This window comes from Protopterus annectens, chromosome 8.part0, assembly GCF_019279795.1.
Source record: "Protopterus annectens isolate FY-2018-M chromosome 8.part0, PAN1.0, whole genome shotgun sequence".
Classification (NCBI taxonomy): Eukaryota; Metazoa; Chordata; order Ceratodontiformes; family Protopteridae; genus Protopterus; species Protopterus annectens.
In genome coordinates, this window is record NC_056741.1 from 1,960,521,889 (window position 1) to 1,960,541,839 (window position 19,951).

Here is a 19,951-nt window from a genome sequence, read left to right on the forward strand (position 1 = left end):
ACAGGCAATCAGAAACAGAAACACTGTAAAATGAGCTTATGGCAGGCAGGACACCTGTAACAGCAGAAAATGTCCTACTGTTACTAGAAAAAAAATGTGGGTCTCAAACAAGCAAAATTCTTCCACGATCAGTAATATTAACAGACTAGCTGTGAGTACACTGTAAAACCAAGCAGGTAGGAATTGATTTAAAAAAAATATTAACTGTGACTACACTGTAAAACCAAGCAGGCAGAATTTGATTTAAAAATAACTTTTCCATGCTGTAGGGCTGGTAGCAAGGTAAAGTATATTTAGATACATATGCTGAAATTATATGAACTAATGTAAATATTAAACAAATGCCTCAGCATGCAGAAAAATCATAATCTTTTATGAAGATACATATAGACTAAACTGCAACTGTAATTGTAATGTAATTTAAGTGGTCTGTCATTCATTCAGTGCTATCAGCACTTTACATTTTATACACTCTGCATTAAAATTTAGATTTAATTAAACTTTTAATTTTTGCTTATTTATTGCTTGCAAAAATACCTTCTAATATCAAAATTTAATGGTTTAAAAGTTATAGTAAAGAATACTACATTTTAACGTCAGCTTGTCACCAGGCTAATACCCATGCCTCTCATGATTTTAAACAGACTACTAAAAATTTAGAAATGTGTAGCAAAAGCACCGAATTTCAGTTTGAGCAGTATGCAAGGTACATATCCATGACATTAATCTGAGCCTGCTATTCCTACAAAAAAAAAACACAATACAGCAAGTCATATCTTGATAGTAAATAGGTATGAGATAAGGTATTCAAAATGACCAAAATAAAATCTGTCACTGTCCCACAGTGCTAAAGTAATGTGAACAAGCATCGAAGACACTTAGACATGTAATTGGATACCAGTTTCTTCCAGGAAAAATTACACTTGAAAATACGGATTTGTAACTTTGCATAGCAATAAACAAACATTGTCATTAGATAGTGAGACTGACATGGGAATGGAAGAAGTGATCTTTCTATTAGGCATCATGGCAATTTATTATACATACATATATATATATATATATATATATATATATATATATATATATATATATATACAGGCAATGAAAATGAATAATGATGCTTGCAACACTGGCTAATAACAGAACTCTGGTTGAATTGGTGGTATCATGCACAAGGAATGTGTGGGGGTCCTTAAGTTATACAATGCTCACAAAAAATGACCGAACATGAAGTTATAAATTATTCCTTTTTTGCCAGTTTGTCTTACCATAATAAAGTATGATCAAACATTTATTTATGTGATGGTGACAATCATCAGTTGTCTGCGATGGCCACCTTATTAGCTTTTATTTTTATTCTTACTTTCAAACAATGATGAGCAGAACTTTACATGTTATTAAAAGCCATTTACCATATTAATACATACACATGGTTGCATCAGTATCTGTAAATGGTAATGAGTCTAACAGGTTACTGTTTATATTATTTTGCTTATTTATATTGCGATACAACATTACGAATCAAGCAATGGCACTGATTCTTACCTAGTGATAAGGTACCGCATATTCCAAGATGAATGTAATAGTATCTCTTACCTAGGTCATGAATGAAAAGGGACTTCAGACCAGATCACCTACTCAATTAATAAATTAAATAAATACAGTCTGAAACACTTTCACTTTTACTTAGCACAACACCTAGACCAGAGAACAATATTTACAAGCGGGGCCTACTACAAATGGAGGGAACTTTGTCTTTCTTCTTACATATCTCCACGTCTGTCTGTGCATGTCTGTCAATGTACCTGTAAATATTTTAAGTTGATTTTGCACTTTTGATTTGCAAGTTACAATTTTATTAAACACTGTCATTTAAGACAAACAATGATAATGTCTCAACTCATTACATGTGAGTAACGCCTCCAGGTGCATCTGCAGTTAACGCCTACTGATGCCTCTAGGCATCAAATATTACTTGTTCATATTTACATCAACAATACTAAAACCATGCAATGTACAAGGTTTTAAAAGGTACCATCTTAAAGCTTACACAATGGCAAACTCAACTGTATTAATATTTGACCACTATCTAATGCAGGTAAACAGATATTAACTGTTGTTTTTATGATATTAATTTATATAGATATAATTTTTACATTTTTCTAAGTATAAAAATAACCAAGTAACACAGACCGAACCCATTCACCTCATATGAAAGCACACAGCTAGATGAATAAAATGCTTATGGGAGTATGTGTGTAACGCGAGTGATTGCTGAGCTACTAAAGTTGTTTACAAAATATTACAAATGTAATAGTTACTGTGTTTACTGTGACTTATACAATTTGGTTTAAGACCTAGAACCTAAAGAATAAAACCAGTATAAAATAGTTTGTGCTGAAGGGTTTGCCATTTATACTTCTTTCATAATGCCTATGGTTCCAGAGATATGAACATTTGCTTGAAATATAAGGATATAACTTGATTCTGTCAAAAGGCTAAGGCATTGGAAGTTAGTGTAAACATCCTGAGCTCCACTGGAGTGAATGAGTTAAGTCTCAAATATCATTGCTGAGAAGCAACAAGGAGAATCTGTACACTAGATAAATTGTGAAGACTTATTTTTGAGACTCAATGTAAATGTAAATACAACATAGTGAAGATGCTGAAACGTGATTCTTGTCACAGTATCTTATAGGTTCATAGGTTGGTACTAGGCTATCAGCCATAGGGCCTATACAAGCCTAGCCTAGCCATAACAATTCCCTGGCTATTTCTTCCCACAATATTTACTTCCCTGGACCCCTGTCTAGCAGGGTGACTGACGTGATCCCAGGGGTGAATTTCCTTTCTCCCATCCAATCGTCAAGGTTCCTTTTGAAGAGGGCCAAGGAGGTGCTCTGCTTGACATGTATGGGCAGTCTATTCCAGAGTCTGGGGAGTCTCTGGGTCAGGAACCTATCCCTCCAGCATGGTTTGTTTATGATGATGACAAGGTTTAGATCCCTGGAGCATGTGGCTCTGAGGGATTGGGATTTCATTAAGTGTAGCATGTCCAACAGCTCTGGGTTTGACATGGCCTTGTATGTTAAGCAGAGATCGCCTCTGAGTAGACAATATGTGACAGAGTATAGCTGGAGTTTTTTAAGGCGGTCAGCATAGGGCATCTGCTTTAGGCCTGTGATTCTTTTAGTGAGGTATTTCTGCTGCCTTTCCAGTTGTTCAGATGTCTTGAGAGGTACATACCAAACGTGTATTGTATTCTATAATGGGTCTAATGAGGGATGAGTACAGTGGGACAATGACCTCCTTTTTTCTGGATGAAAGCCCTTAGTGATGAGGTGTGCCACATAGAAGGATTTCCTGACTGATGTGGCGATGTGATTATTGATTTGTAAATTTTCATTCCTGCAACAGTTCAGTATGTTTTGTAGAGACTCTCCACCATAACTTAAAAAGCATAACACACACACACACACACACACACACACACACACACACACACACACACACACACACACACACAGAGTTCTTCTCTATTCATATAAAAGAGGTGTGAAAAGGAAGGCAATGCAAGGACTTGTTTCTACAAGCACAAACCACAGTGGTGTATTACTGATATACTCACGGTAGCTGCAGTGCACTTGGCTTTGTATATTTAAGGCTAGAAAACAAAAATAAAGTCATATGTTAAGTACGCTTAAAAAGGATTCCTATGGCATTATATACTTTTTTGTGATGAACATGTTTTCATTCATTGTCGGCCTGCACAGAATTAAAACACTTACAATATGAATTTAAAAGAACACCACAACTTCATTTAAATAACTGCAATATGTTCACAAATTAGTGTCCATTTGAAAGGATATTAGGATCACTAAGCTGCAAAAAGACAGAAATTTTGAGGCATCATTGCAGACAGGAAATAATACTATCTGTGCAGCTAAAGTTGGTGTTGTTTAAATGATTGCAGATCCTAACAGTACTAAACCTGAGGTATCCCATCTCCTGGAACTGCAATCACAAGTCTCTTGGTGCTAGATGGATAAATGAAAGAAATATAAACAGCAATCTTTGTGAAATTTTGTCTGCATCACAGAGCAGGAGAACATGTCGAATTAGCACAATAATGTATTCAATCACTAAGTCAGGGAGACAGAGGCACAGAGATCTGCATATGTATTTCTGTTACATATGTATGTACATAGGTTTCATAGGTTTATAGATTGCTACCAGGCTAATGACCACTAGGGCCCTAACAAGCCTAGCTGTGCAACCCAAACTCATTTGGATCCAGAGTATAATGGGCATCTATATAGGGAGGGGGCATGTTGGTATGGAGTTAAGTACTAGATATGAGGGGGGAGGTGTTTGTATAATACTTTTATTGATGGCTTCTACCCACAAAGGATATGGGAGCCAATCTGGGGATAAGTTTATGATTTCTCATCCAACTGTTAAGGTTTCATATGAATAGAGATGAAGATAAACTCTGTTTTACATGGAAGGGGAGCCTATTCAGTGGCATGCAGATCTTTTTGGACACGTCTGTCTCTCCAGCCTGTTCTGGTTATATCATAAGTGAAGTTCAAATCCCTGGATCTGGTGTTTCTGCTGGTGTTTGTTTTGCATATGCACAACAGATCCATCAGGGCTGGGTCTGAGGAAGACCTGTAAGCCAGGCAAAGATCCTCTCTTAGCAGCCTGTATAAGATTGAAAACAGAGATAAGACCTTTAGGCAATCAGTGCAGGATATGGTATTCATGCTCTAAATTCTCCTAGTAAAAACCCTTTGTGGGCATTCTAACTGCTTCAAGTGTTTGGTTAGCTGCATGCCAAAAGGGGGCAATTGTACTCAGTGATGGACTGAATAAGAGCCGAGTAGAGTGGTACTATAACTTCCTTGGACCTGGATACTATACTGTCACCTATACAGTCAGGTGACAGAATGATTTATTTACTGTCTAGCCACATGTTGGTCAACGGCCAGACTGCTGTCTATAGATGTTCCCAGATACCTTATTACTGGGTCAACTGTTAAGGGCATTTTATCAAGAGAGTAATTAATTTGTCCTGACAGCTTCCCAAAGGGCATTATAATGCATGTTTTGGCACTGAGTTTTAGGCCATGGCTTCTGCACCAGTCATTTGTCTGTGTTAAACTCCCTTGCAAGACGTTGGTGTCTTTGGGGGAATTTATAAAGATCCCAATTTACAGTCATCTGAGAACTAGGTGAGCCAGAGGCCTTTAATGTTAGCCTCGACTTCCAAAAAGTAGATGCCGAACATGAGAGGGCCCAACACAGAGCCCTGTGGTACTCTGATAGTGGAGGTGATCTCATATATCCTGACTTCTTGGGTCCTGTCAATCAGGCAGCCAGCATTCCAGTGAGTTATCAGGGATTCATGCCTAGCTCAGAGAGCTTAACAAAATGCCTGAGTGGGGTAGTGTATCAAACGCCATAGACAGATCAAGACATGCAGTATTCACTGTTTTATTCTCATCCATTGCCTTGGTGACCCTCTCAAAGAAGTCTACTAGGTTAAGTAGACACAACTTTCCCTGAACAAAGCCAAAATGGAATAGATGAACTATCTATAGGTTGCCAATGTCCTTAATAATTTTCATAATGATTTATTTCATGGCTTTGTATATTAGGCTTGTTAGACTGATGGTTCTATAGTTCCTGGGTTGGTTAATGGTCTGCCCTTGTGGAAGGGAATGACTGTTGCAGTCCTCCATTCACTTTGAAAGTAGCCTTTTTTGAGGCTGTAACTGAAAAGTGCTTCAAGTGGTCCTGACAGATTATGTTTTAGACTGCTCCGTAGGTAACTGGTGATGTTGTTGGGACATACAGGTGGTGTTCTTGGCTTTAGCGAGTGCTTCTAGAATCTGGCTTTAGCAAGTGCTGCCAGCATCTGGTCCCTGATAACAGTTGGGAGAAGTATGTCAGAGGGGATTTCATCTACAGGAGTTGGGCAGGGGAGTGGGGGTGAAGTCTGAGCTGACTTTAAAAACATTTTTAAAAATCAGCTACAAAAAGCAAGGAAGAAACACTGACTGGGGAAAGTTCTGAAGCTGTTCAGCAAAAAACAATGCAACATTCAGACATGACTTCCAGTAACCTACACGAAGATATAAGACAACTACATACAGACCTGGTTAAAATAAACAAAACACTGATGGAGTATATCAACACAAACAAAAAAAAGGCTGGAAAAAATGGAAGAAGCTTTAACAGATATTCAGATGAGATGATAAAGCTGCAAAAATCAAAGGTTTAAATGAAGAAAAGGCTGGCTGAATACGAAACTGCTCAGGAAGAGATGTTTCAAAAAATAATAGAATTGCAGAAAGAGCACATGAGGAAAACCCGAGATTTTCAGCTATACCAGAGAAGCTGGAAGACAGACTACATTAATTTTATGAAAGCACAAATAAGCAACTGGACTGGTATTCCGCAGCAGGAGTTATTAGTTGAAAGGGCACATTGTGTGCATCCTTCCAAACCTAGCTATAAGAAAGCAACCTAGACCTTTAATACTAAAGATGAAATTTTAGCAGCAGAAGGAGTTGATTCTGACAAAAGTGTGGCAGAAGGACAAAATACTAAAAGTGGGGGACAGCAGAGTGTTTGTGGAGAATGACTGTACACCAGGCAGAAGAGGGGTAAATTCATTCCACTGTTCAGGGCATGTCAAGACGCAGGTGTGAGATTCAAACTGCTATATCCAGCTGTCTTTAAGGTATTCCTCCCTGGAGGGACAAAATCATTTTTTTTTTTATGAAGTGCATGCTAAAGAGGAAACACAAAAGTTTGTCCAATAAAAAGTGAGCTGTGAAACAGAAGGAGATTCTGCTTCTTGTTCTTCTGGTAATGAAGACCACAGAGAGACTGTACCTGTGAAACCTTTTCCAGTATTTCAAAGGAAAATATTGGAGAGAAGGAATTGAGCATAAGAGTTGACTAGAAGAATCGAGAGTATATTGGAACGAAGCAATGACAGGATTTGAGTGATGGAGAAGAACAGTAATAAAACCAATAACTCATTGTGGGATTACAATGCGATAAAAATTATATTTATGAAGCATGACAGAACAAGAAAATCTGGAAATATTGGAATTTTTCAAAATTTGTTGAACTTGTTGGGGGACTCAAGTATATACCCTACTTCATGTCATTAATGTTCAGAAAAATGCTTTGGGGAGGGGAAGAGGGGTTCCTATCACAAAATCAAATGTTGAGAATGCCGAATACCAGAAGGCCGAACATGGTAGTTCGATGGGTGAGATTGTCGAAGCTGCGGAAACCAGAATTCTTTCCCAGGGAAAGAATTTAGTTGGCCATTTCTGCGGCTTCAGCATTTTCAGACCGGGTCAAGGTAAGTGTACAAATGGGTAGTGATGGACTTTAGGGTTAGGGCACGGGTCAGGTAAGTGTGTGATAGTGACGGACTTTAGGGTTAGGGCACGGGTCAGGTAAGTGTGTGGTAGTGACGGACTTTAGGGTTTGGGCTCGGGTCAGTTAAGTGTGTGATAGTGACAGACTTTAGGGTTAGGGCATGGGTCAGGTAAATGTGCGGTAGTGACAGACTTTAGAGTTACGGCTGGGTTAAGGATAGTGCATAGATAGTGGTGTATGTTAGGTTTAGTGCATGTTTTGAAGATGTCTGGTGTGATTGTGTTATGTGTGTATTTTTTGGAACAGCAAATTTTTTCCCTGGAAAAAAATGCGCTGTTTTGAAGGTTCGATGTCTGAATTCGATCTTCCATGTTTGAACTAATGGTGTTCGACATTTTGGAAGTTCAATTTTGTGACATGGACCCGGGGAAGAGATGGGAGAAAGCTAACTGTAAGTAAAGAAAACATTTCCTTTTATTCATAGTACTATATTTGTGGTGTATGGTTTTCTTTGCTTGCTATTTTTAAGTGTAATGGGGATTGTAAACATGTACTTTTTTTCTCCCCTCTTCTATCTTTCTTCTTGTACAGTTTTGAGAAATATAGGCAATGCAATGTAAAAAAAGAAAAAAATTGGTTGGGAAGGCATGACAAAGTAAAGGTTGATGTGCTTTTTCTCATTCTTGCATGGGGAAGTGACTGGGTTAAGGACCCTGGAATGACTGGTTTTGGGAGAGAGCAAGTGGATGAAAAAGAATATTGAATATTATGAAGCTTTTTTCTAGCAAATACCTGTATAATTAGTAAAATTTCTGCAGCTGGACTTCATGTTTCCATAGAAACAATCTGATAAAGAGAAACTGGAGTCAGTCTGGTGGAAGGGGACTGGCTGAGGGAAAGAGAAACTGTCTAGGACATAATGTTCTCTGAAAGCAAATAGGGTTATTCCCAGATGGGAGAGCTTTTAAGATAAAACAAAACCAATTAGACTTGATGTAAAATTTTCTCAGTTTTTTTTTTAAATGCAATGGGGATACTAATATAAACAGGTGTTTTTTTTCTTTTTCTCCCTTCTCTTGTTTTCTTTGTTCAGTTTTAAGAAATGTATGCACTGCAATGTAATAAAAAAGTAGGAAGGGAGGAGAAGTGGGGGGGGGGGGGTTTGGTTAAGAGTATGAGAAATGAAAAATCAGTGTGCTTTTCCCATGCTTGCCTAGGGAAATAACTGGGTTAAGACACTAGCCATTATCCAGTAACAAGTTTATTACAAAGCATGTAAATGAAAAAGAATATTGAATATTAATCGGCTTTTTTTCTGGTAAACAAGGTATCCTTAGCAGTTTTGTGTCATGGTTTGCATGTCACTAGAAGGCGATTTGGTAAAGAGAAATGACTTTGAGAAAGTGTTTACTGAAAGCTTTCAAGTGTTTTCTCAGCTGGGACAGCTGTAAAGATAGACAAAATCAAACAGCGCTTACTACTAGTGCAGGCTGTATCATGCGTCTTAGCATAACTGTACTTTCTTTTTTGGTTAACTCTAGCCAGTCTGTGTGGCTATCAACTTAGAACTTTTGTTCTTATTAGGAAGCAAAAACTTCAATATTTGAAGATGTACATAGGTTTTAGGGGGTTTGTTTGTTCTGTTTGAGGGCTTTCAAAAAAAAGTTATGTAAGATGTGGCATAAGCTCAAATGGATATGACAAGACAACTGTATAAAAGACCAACCTGATGAACAGTATATGCATGTAACATAAAAGTTGGAACTAGACGTTTAACAAAAAAAGCAGTTATACACAAAAGGTGGTAATAACTATATAAGAAAATTATGCTTTCTGTAATGTCTTTCAATCTGAATGGTCTTACAGGTAAATATAAAAAGAAAGAGTAGTGAACTATATTAAATGTAGAGTGCAAATAGCTATGCTACAGGAGACACCTACAAAGAACTGAACATATAAATTTGACAGAGAAAGGTTTTCAGGATGGTTATTCAGAATATCTGGGGCAAAGAAAAACAGGAGTACTTATATTAATTGCAAGAGGAGCTCCAATAGTGATAGAAGTGGGAAGAAAAAGATAATAATGGAAGAAATATAGTACTAAGAGGCTACTGGCAAGGGAGGAGGACTACATTGGCATGCATTTACATTCCACCTAAAACTGCTATAATGGAGCTTAAGAAAATTCTGGAAGAAACAACCAGCTTTCAGCAAGGAATATTACTTCTAGGTGTAGACTGGAATTTGGTTTGCAACAGTGAAGATGTGTCTGAGGGCAGCTGGAAGGAAAACTATAACAAAGGAGGGTAGATTTTTGAAGAAAGTTATGAAAATGTTTGGCATGGAAGATGTGCATTCAGTACTAGGAGTTCAGAGTGACTTTATATATTATTCTCCAAGATACAAAAACTGGACTAGGCTAGATAGAATGCATCTCTCCTAGGAACATATTCATTTAATTGAAAGTCTTGAAATGTACCGAATAATTATTTCAGATCATGCGCCAGTAATAACTAAAATAAAAATACAAGGAAATGAAATATAAATGAAACACTGGCACTTTCCCACCTATCGGTTGAAAAGACAGGAATTTAAGGAATGGGTTTTGGAATTAATTCAGGAGCTACTAGAGAAGACAGAAATTTCTTCTGAAAATATAGTTAGGGAGTAGGATAAAAGTAAAGTGGAGTTTAAAACAAGGGTAGTAATAAAGGAAAGGGAGATATGATAAAGAAGTAACAATAATTATTTAAAGGGAATGACAAATGTTAAAGTATTTCAAAATAGGGGGAATCTCTCAGAACAAGAAAAGGAGCAACTGCAGAATGCTAAACAGAGAATAAGGGATTACCTCAACAATATACACCAGTTTAGAAACATTGCTGTTAAGCAACTGTTTGATAATAATTCTAGAGCACAAAAACTTTTAGCACAACTCCTCAGGCAACAAAAAGTGGAAAGGGCTGTCACCAAGCTTAGGGAGCCTATAACAAGGAAGGTAACAAGAGATGCTGTGGAAGTATTAGAAATATTTCAAAGATTTTATGAAAGTTTGTATAAAGCAGAGAAATATGGAAATCAAGAAAAGGTACAAATGGAAATGTTTATGGAAGAATTAAATATGCCAAGGTTAGAGGCAGAGGAGGCTCAGTTACTAACAGGATAGGAAGAGATGAGATAAAAATGGCTATGTATAACCAATCTACAGGAAAGTCCCCAGGAATAAATGGTATTCCTGTGGAAGTTTGGAATCTAGGAGTGGAAAAAATGATAAAAGATGTGTAAGGTTTTGTTTAACAGTATTTTAAGAGGGGAAGTACCAGCATCCTGGAAGAAAGCGGTGTTAACGGTAATACCTAAACAGGTTAAACATCCATCAGATCCAGCTTCATACAAGCCCATTTCAATAGTAAACCATGATTATAAAGTGTTTATGTATATAACGGCTAAATGAATTGTAAAAGTGATACCAAAATTGATAGATATGGATCAGTGTGATTTTGTGGAGGGAAGGCAAACATTTGGCAATATTAACAGAACACAGATGATCCAGAAGGATCAGAATGTAAGAAAATACCACTGTTATTTGTGGGTCTTGGTGCAGAGAATGCATTTGACAGAGTAGACTGGGACTTCATGAGTACGGCAATGGAAGCATTTGCTTTCCCTGATGCAATTATAAGGTTGATTAGGAGTATATATGAGTGATCTGAGGTGAAAATTAAAGTGGGTGGGGTCCTCTCTGATAACTTATACCCGAGTAGAGGAACCAGGCAGGGTTGTTCGCTTTCCCATTTGTTGTTTGCATTACATTTAGAACCACTGGCAAAGTTAAAATAAGGGGTTCAGAAATTCAATGATATAATTGGTATGGTAGTCTGGAAAAGCTGGCTCTACTTGCAGATGATATTTTTATACATGACAAAACCAGAAAGGGACATTACAGTCTTGTGGGATATTTTAAGACCATTCCAAACCTTCTTGGGATACAAAATTAATGAAGCTAAAACAAAGGCATTAAGGATACTTTATCCCTGAGGATCTAAAGAAATGTATTTTGAAAGCGCTCATCAGTTTTACTGCCTTTTAAGTATTTTATTTGTTGAATAAACTCAAGCCGTCTTGTGGATTTTACCTTTGTTTTTGTCTCTTCATCTGCTCTGCTTGGTTTGTTTTTGTTCATTACACAATCTTTTAATGTGTAACATTTCTCCATACAGTAATGCTTTAAGCAAATGAGGGGAATGGCGGCTACTAGCGTCCAATAATTGAGCATCATCCTCAAACGTCCTATTAATTTCTGTATGAATTCTGCCATTAATACCCCCACTAAACATAAATACAAAAATGTCACTATTACCATACTGAAGACCATCAAATTTTAAGTCGAACCTGTTCTTATGTAAATCTACAACAAAATTTTCAATTTTCTCCTGACACCCTTACATATAAAAATTAAATCATCCATACATTTATAGTATACAACTGCAACTACATGCCATTTTACAAAATGTCCCTCTTGCAATGCATTTTAAGTTATGTCATAATGGTAATGCAGAGGGGAGTCAGGGTACTGTTTTAGAACAGGTTGTTTCATGGGGGTATGCATGGATATTAAGAAAAAAATGTACATATGGAAACCCTTTACATACTTAAATATGGTACTCTGACCCCTACTGGTATAAATGCAGAATGTAATTGGAAAGTCTTAATTTGACTAATACTGTGTTAATTCTTTAATGAAGTAATTAATCAATTTTATTATTGTATATAAAGTGTGCTTGTGTGACTTGTTTTTTGACTCTTGTGAAGGCAATGCTGTCGAGGCACTAGAGGTTTTAATAAATTGTTTTTTTTTTATTTCTGGATGTTTTGTCATTATATATATATATATATATATATATATATATATATATATATATATATATATATACTCCAGAGTATTTTTTGTCAGGTGGATAGCAAATGTTGGAGGTGTTACCATCAGGAAAGAAGTGGTTGGGAACATATTTTTTGGGTGTGTAGTGAGCTGGCAGACTTTAGGGACTCCCTGTGGACTGCTGTGTCGGAGATGCTGGCTGAGCAGACTGGATTAACTGGGGAGATGATTTATTTGAGCTATGATACAGAATCGGCAGTGCTTAGATATAGTATAGCCTTGCTGAGTCCAATTATGGTGGCTGCCAAAAAAGCAATTACTAGAAATTGGAAATCAAATTCTAGACCAACTTTATTAGAGGTAGTGAATATAGTAACAGAGATAAAACAACCGGAATTAGGATCTTTAGAAATGGGAAGGAGCAAACTGCATAAGAAGAAATGGGAATTGTGGGAACAATATATGCAGAGAAGGAACAAGGTTTAAGAGGTAGGATTTGAATGAGCCATATGATGCTTAACGGACAATGACAGAATAGATAAGTGATGTACAAGGTTTGCAACTACAGTTATTTCAATGGTGTCTTATGTATAATGTTTGCAACTAAAGTGGTGTCAATGTTTTTTTTTTTTTCATTTATATAAATGTAAGATTGCCTGTGTCATACCTGATAATTTAATAAAGGATTTGCAGATGTTGCAAGCTGGGCGCCATAGTCGAAAAAGTCTAACACAGATATCCTTCAGAAGGGTCTCACAGAAAACGGATAACTGGTGCCAGAACCTTGGCCTAAGTTAGAAATGCCAAAAATGCATAGTCATGTACCTTGGAAAAACAGGTTACCCCTATAGCTACCATATAGGTGGCAATCACTGAAACACAGAAGAAGTTATCAGACCTGGGGACCCAGGTTGACAGTAGCCTATGTTCGACACCATGTAGCTAGTAGTTAGGAAGACCTTCTACACCTTACCTTATCATGAAAGTTCACATCTAGATCAAAGGGTCAGTTTCTATATCATCACTCATCAGACGTGATTGAGTACAATGCCCCACATTCCAGATGTCTGACCGAGGATTGCGGCAACTGGAGGCCACAAAGTTCCTCGCAAAAGGATAAAGGGTCTCAAAAATCTGTCCCTATGCTGCTTGACTGAAAGAACTCCGCTCTATTCAGTCGCTTACGCTTGCTCAGTGGTGACCTTTGCCTGACATACAAGGCCATGTCAGGCAGATTTGATGAATATAGCTACTCAAAAAAATCTAGATCAGTCAAACCCCACAGGCGGGCTTAAACATCGACACTGACTATTAATAGACACACTAGGAGGGATAGATTCATCACCCAAAGACACCTATGTGTTTAAAATCGATATATATGTGAGCGACACACCTCGCTAGCCTTGTTCAAGATCGCCACAGACCAATGGATGGGGTCTCGCAGATATACCCCAGGATTCTATCAGTGTCATTGCTCGAGCAGAGGCACAGCAGAAATAATGGGTATGATTCCCCATATACTAAAGAGACATTGCACAAAACTATGATTATGGCTTGTAGGCGCCCTCGGGCAGATAGCCTAGTATGAACCTATGAACCTATATTCATTGGGAAAAAAATGAGTGTTTATTATATACCCTATCTGATTAGGAGAGGATTCCACCAGTGTTTTTTTTTTGTGCTTTCATTTTGGGTTACTTCTGGTAGGTACAGCAGCATCTATGCAGCCATTCACGTTTATATAGGGACCCTGTATATAATTCTGCATAGGTAGCTGTGGTCATAGGGTTAGGAGGAGCCATGAATTTTCTCCAACTGTCACTTAATAGGATGTAGTTTTCCTGAGAATAGTTCCTAAGTGTTACTGGCTTAGCTGGATTTTCCAGGTTGATGTTTTACCTCAAAGAAGACAGCTTTGTGATGATCCAACCTCACTAGTGAGGACATGACATGAGGGGGGGGGGGGATGCTACACTCTCCCAGGAGCATTTGTGCCTGTGAGTTTGAGGCAGTGTAAGTTTCCCAGACTACATAGGAGTAGTTAAAGTCACTTATGAATAAGATGTTTGATGGTATGATGAGAGCCTTTAGTAGGTTTAGGTAAATGCTGTGAGTCTCTAGGGCCATTTATGGTGATCTCTAGCTAGCCAAGGTACAGCAAGTGACCCTACCTATGGTAACTTGCATGTGGATGAATTCCATGGTAGCATCCTGTTTGACTAACCTGGAGATCAAGACACCACCACCTTTGGCAGCAGTCTATGCTGTTGGTGGTTTAAATGTGTGGAAGGCAATGTACCCTTCACTGCTACAGATGTATACATTCTCCTGATTGAGGAGGGCTTGAAAAGTATGGAGTTTTTTTGCACAGGTTCCTAGCACAAGGCAGTAATGCCTTAAGGTTGACTTGTGACTTTTTCATTAGGTTGGTAGTTTTGTCTTTCCAGCGCTACCTAAAAAAGGCTCTAAGGGGATGGATAACATATTTAGCCAATATCTGAAACCCTGGGGGAACAGGTGCACATCCTTGGCAACGCAACCTGGTCTGTTGACCATGTCCTCCCATACTGACAGACATTAGATCTTCCCTGAAGTGATACCAGAAACTAAGAAAATTATTAAACAATCATCTTGTGTTTATACTGTGGCATCATCCTTGATGAAGATAGAATGCTGCTCATTTCAAGGCTTGTACTTGTCCGTGACATATATTCCAAGAGATCCATTATGTCATACAGTAAAGAGTTTTACCCCCAGATGCCCAGGTGCCCTCCTGGGAATGCACAGAGGGAAGGAGGTAATCCCTATATGCAGGCTAAATTTGGATAAATGCAAACAGTAGAGAACAAAACTATGTAATACTACATATATACATATATACAAACAAATACCATATGATTCCCCAGCCTAATAAAGGGTAAATACCTTACAAGGAATAACCACAGAGGGGAAGGATTTTATAATATATATACATATATACATATATACAAACAAATACACACCTGACTGAATGTAGTAATCCTGACTGAGATGTAAATGCCAGGACTACGACTGTACTATGTCCTTCAGGTGCATTTACTCCTAGAATACCTTAGCCAAACTGTGAAATACATAGGACTGGGAGGACATCTAAGATAGATGGTATGTAAGTTAGGCCAAACTATAGAAGGTTACCAGGCCTCCTTTCGGGATCTGGAGTATAAGGACTAAGGTAGAATACCACTAGCTGAAACTGGGGAGGAGGTACTAAGATAAAAGGTGTAGTTAAGATCCCTTGCAAAACAGCAGTTGCAAAACCTGCTCGGGATCTGAGTATAAAAAGGAAGATTATAATGCTTGGCAAATGTACAAACTGCACAGAGCTCCAGTAGCAGCAATCTAAAATGTCTTTTTGGTAGCCACTCCTCTTCTAAAAGCTGTGAGTGGTGGCTGTAGCTCTTGTGGGTGAGGCCTGATATTTTCTGGAGTGAGTGGTGGTTGTCTTTCCATGGAGTAGCAAAATTTCTTCCTATCCATTTTGGATTGTCTGTTTTGAAGGTGGCAATTGCCTATCCATTTTGAAGGATTGCTGTTTGAAATTGCATTCCAGATTGTCTGTTTGCATATATGTTATGCTTGCTGCTACAAGCCAGTTTTTCTGTTTTTTCTGTTGGTCTTAGTTCTGTCCAGATAGTAGCGTAATTGTCTGTGTACATCCAAGGTATGTAGTAGTCTTTCCCCCTGTTCTGTGGGTTGGGGAAGAATGTAGGTAAATGAATTGCTTGGTTCAATGATACTCTGGAGACCACTTTTGGCATAAAAGTAGGGTTAGTTCTCAGAGACACTCTATCCTGATGGAAGATAAGGAAGGGCTGTACTGCATTAATGCCTGTAACTCAGATACCCTTCTTGCTGAAGTGATTGCAAGCAGGAAAACAGTTTTCCAAGATAAGAACTGCAAGTCTGCTGTTGCTGTTGGTTCAAAAGGGGGAAGTGTCAACTTTTCCAGCACAAAGTTAAGATCCCATGTAGGCAAAGGTGGTTTCATGGAGGATTTACATTTTTGATTCCTCTCAGGAACTGTCTGAGTAGAGGATGAGAGAAGACTGGTGGATCCATGTTGTATTCTGCTGAAATTGCTGATGCATGAATCTTAATGGAGGAGTAGGACAGGCCATTGTGGAACAGTTCTGCTAAGTATTCCAGGATGTTTGCCAATGATACATTTTCCCCTTTTGATGCACTCCAAATGAGGTATCTTTTCCATTTGGCTGAATAAGTCTTCCTTGTGGAGGGTCTGCGAGCCTCCAGGATAATGTCCTTAACCCTCTGAGATAAATCTGGGTTATTTTGTTTTATGCAATATTCCAAGCGGCTAGCTGTAGTGTTTTCAAGTTTGGATGTAGGATCTTGTAGTTGTTTTGTGTTAGAAGTAAAGAATTTCTTCAATTGGTGGTTGTGTGGGGAGGCGAACAGGTCTATCTCTGGTAGCCCCCATTTCTTTGTTATGGTTTTGAAGATATCTGGATGCAGCATCCATTTGTGAGCATCCGTGGTAGTTCTGCTTAAGGTGTCTGCTAGTGAATTTTCTTTTCCTGGTACAAATCTGGCCTGGAGTTGAATGTTGAGGTTCAGGGCCACATTCCACAGGTCCATTGCCATCCGGCATAGAGGATATGAGTGTGTACCTCCATGTTTGTTGATGTACCACATGACTGTGGTGTTGTCCGTCCTTATCAGCAGGTGTCCTTGTTGAAGAAATGGTCTGAATGCCTGGATTGCATGTTTCACTGCCAGCATCTCCTTTTGATTTATGTGTAGATTCAGCTGGTCTTGTGTCCATAGGCCTTGTATACACTTGTCCACCATATGCGCCCCCCAGCCTAGGTCTGAGGCGTCCGTGGTGATGGTCTGGCTTGGATGAGGTTTGTGGAAAGGCAATCCTCTGTTCAACTGACAGGCCTGAGCCCACCACAGAAATTCTTGCTTCAGGCATGGAATTATAATCTGGGCTTCTAGACTGTGCTTGTGTTGAGACCATACATTCCTTAGGTACCATTGCAACTTTCTCATATGCAGTCTGGCATGCGGAATCAATATTATGCAGGATGCCATGTAACCCAGGGCTTGCAGGATTTTCCTTGCAGTAAGCTGAGTCTGTGTTGTTAATGCCATGAAATAGACTGGTAGTTGCTTTTATTTTTCTTCTGTGAGAAAGGCCATCTGAGTTGATGTGTCCAGTTCTGCACCCAAGAATGTTATCCTTTGGGATGGTAGCAGTCTTGACTTTTGCATGTTGACTGTGTATCCCAAGGCTTGCAGCAGTTGTATAACCTTTTCCATACCTTTTGTTAATTTTGTTTTGTTGTCTGCTTGTATTAGGCAGTCGTCCAGGTATGGATAAATTTGAATTCCCTGAAGCCTGCAATGAGCAATTACTGATGCCAGGCATTTCGTGAATACTCTGGGCGCAGTAGATAAGCCAAAGGGCAATGCTGAGAATTGATAATGCTCTGATCCTGCAAGAAATCTGAGGTGTCTTCTGCAATCTGGTCATATAGGGACGTGCAGGTATGCCTCCTTGAAATCTAGAGTCACCAGCCAAGACTCCTTGCCCAGCATGGGAAGAAGTTGCTGTAGGGTCAGCATTTTGAATTTTGGAACAAAGAGGTATGTGTTCAGAGCGGACAGGTCGAGAATAGGCCTCCATTGATTTTCTTTTCTTGGTACAAGGAAAAGTCTGGAGTAAAATCCTTGTCCTTGTTCCATAGGTGGTACCTTTTCTATATCTCTCATCCTTAGTAGGTTGTTGATTTGCCTTAGAGCGTTTGTTGTTTGGCTTGGTGGTAGGTTTGGCATTCCTCTCTTTTTTTGGTAGAGTGTGGAAGTGAAACCTGTAGCCTTTGTCTATTGTTTGTAAAGTCCATTTGTCTCCTGTAATGTAATGCCAGTTTACGGAAAATAAGGCTAGTTTTCCGCCCAAGGGAGCTTCCAGTTGTTCCCTGGTAGGCGGAATCAGAGCCAAGTCATTGTGTCTGTCCTGTGGAAGTGGTGGTGGCTGAATCTGTGGCAGTACTTCTCTGGTTGTTAGGCTGCCACTGACGTCCCCTGTAGGCACCCCTGGATTGACCTCTGCCTCTTGGGTGTCTATTTCTGCCTCTCTGTGCTCTGGAGGTGTCTGGAAAGGACCAATTCTTCGAAGGCCAATTTCTGCTAAACCTCAGAGGTTGGACCTGTAAGAAATCCTTGACTGTTTGGACAGATTTTGCTTTTTCTTCTACCTTCTTTAGAACCTGCTGTGCAGGGGAGCCAAACAAACTTTGTTTCTCCATAGGAGCATCTAGGAGTTTGGCTTAACATGGTCTGGTAAGGATTGTTCTTTTAACCAAGCATGCCTTCTAATCACTGTTCCAGTCATAGCTGATCTAAAGGAAGCCTCCAGTGCATCATAGCCACATTTTAAGAAATGGTTACTGACCTGCTGAGAGTTATGTACCAAATCCTGAAGGGACTTACGGTCTATAGGTTCAGGAGAGGACAGTTTTTTATTTAGCTGGTCTAACAAAAATTCCTGGTACTGAATCATGTGAAATTGACAGTTTAAGGCCCTGGCCGAAAGAGTAGCAGAAGTATAAACCTTTTACCCCATCTCTAATGCTCTAGATTCCCTTTCAGATGGGAGAGGGTTTTGGCAGAGGCAGCTGCTACAGCTTTGGGGCCCTGTGAAATGGTTTCAGGATCTGCAACAGGAGCCTTATACAAATGGTAGTGTGTGTCCGGGACCCTGTAATATCTGTCAGGCTTGGCAGGGGCCGGAGGGAGAGAATCAGGGGCAGTACAGGCATCATTATATGCATCATCCACAACTGTTAGTACTGGAGGAATGGCTAAAGGCCTATGCTGTGGTAAATGTAAAAGTCCTAAGCCTTTTCCTTGAATCTGAAAAATCCTGGCCCTGCCATTGAAAATGTTCCCTCATAGCATGTAAGGTTTCCCCAAAGGAAAATTCTTCAGGAGGAGAAGCAGAAGGAATGGAGTCTTCTGCATCAGAATCCTCATAAGGAGAATATGGGCCTTCCTGAGGGTCTGAAATTTCTGAGTCATCCGAGGAATAGTCTGTAGAAACAGGTTCCGGGGGTTTAGTTCTAGGTCTCTTATCTGGAGGAGGTTGAGAGGCCCTGTTTGGGTGAGGTTGGGATCCCCTGATTAAAGAAATGAGATCCTCAGCCAGGCTGAGCATTTGGGAACTAGAGGTAGGCCTGAGAGAGGGAGTTTTAGCAGGTAAGGCCTTACAAGATTTAGCTGCTTTAGCCCTGGAAAAAACCTTGATAGGCATAGATGCAGGGGGTCTAGCAGCTCCACGTGCAGGGGTAGATATGTCTAAAGGAATAGTATCTGATAAATCCTGGGTGCCTGCTTCAGCAGGGGTAATTTCAGTAGCAGATTCAGCCATGCTCTGAGGCCTCAGCTATCGGAGGTATGCTTTCGGCCGAAGGAAGAACCGAGGGCTCGGTTTCAGCCGAAACCGAGACACTCGCGGTTGGCCTAACCGTGGTTTCAGCCAAAACCGCGGACCGCGAGTGTCGGTCCTTTTCCTTACGCTTTTTAGCTAATTGTGTAGTCGGAGTCTCTGACGGCATTTTGTATGCAAAAGCGGGACCAAAAAACTCCTCTGCAAACTCCGTG

At 39.3% G+C, this 19,951-nt stretch overlaps 1 protein-coding gene across 2 annotated transcripts in view; it reads right to left on the reverse strand.

Moving 5' to 3' along the window:
* The window catches only part of LOC122809761 (histo-blood group ABO system transferase-like), a 1,808,094-nt gene that overhangs the window by 322,757 nt on the left and 1,465,386 nt on the right, over positions 1 to 19,951 (reverse strand). For both annotated transcript variants that reach the window (XM_044081487.1, XM_044081486.1), the window contains exon 6: positions 3,632 to 3,667. In XM_044081487.1, the coding sequence (XP_043937422.1) occupies positions 3,632 to 3,667 (36 nt within the window). The remainder of the gene's footprint in view (positions 1 to 3,631; positions 3,668 to 19,951) is intronic.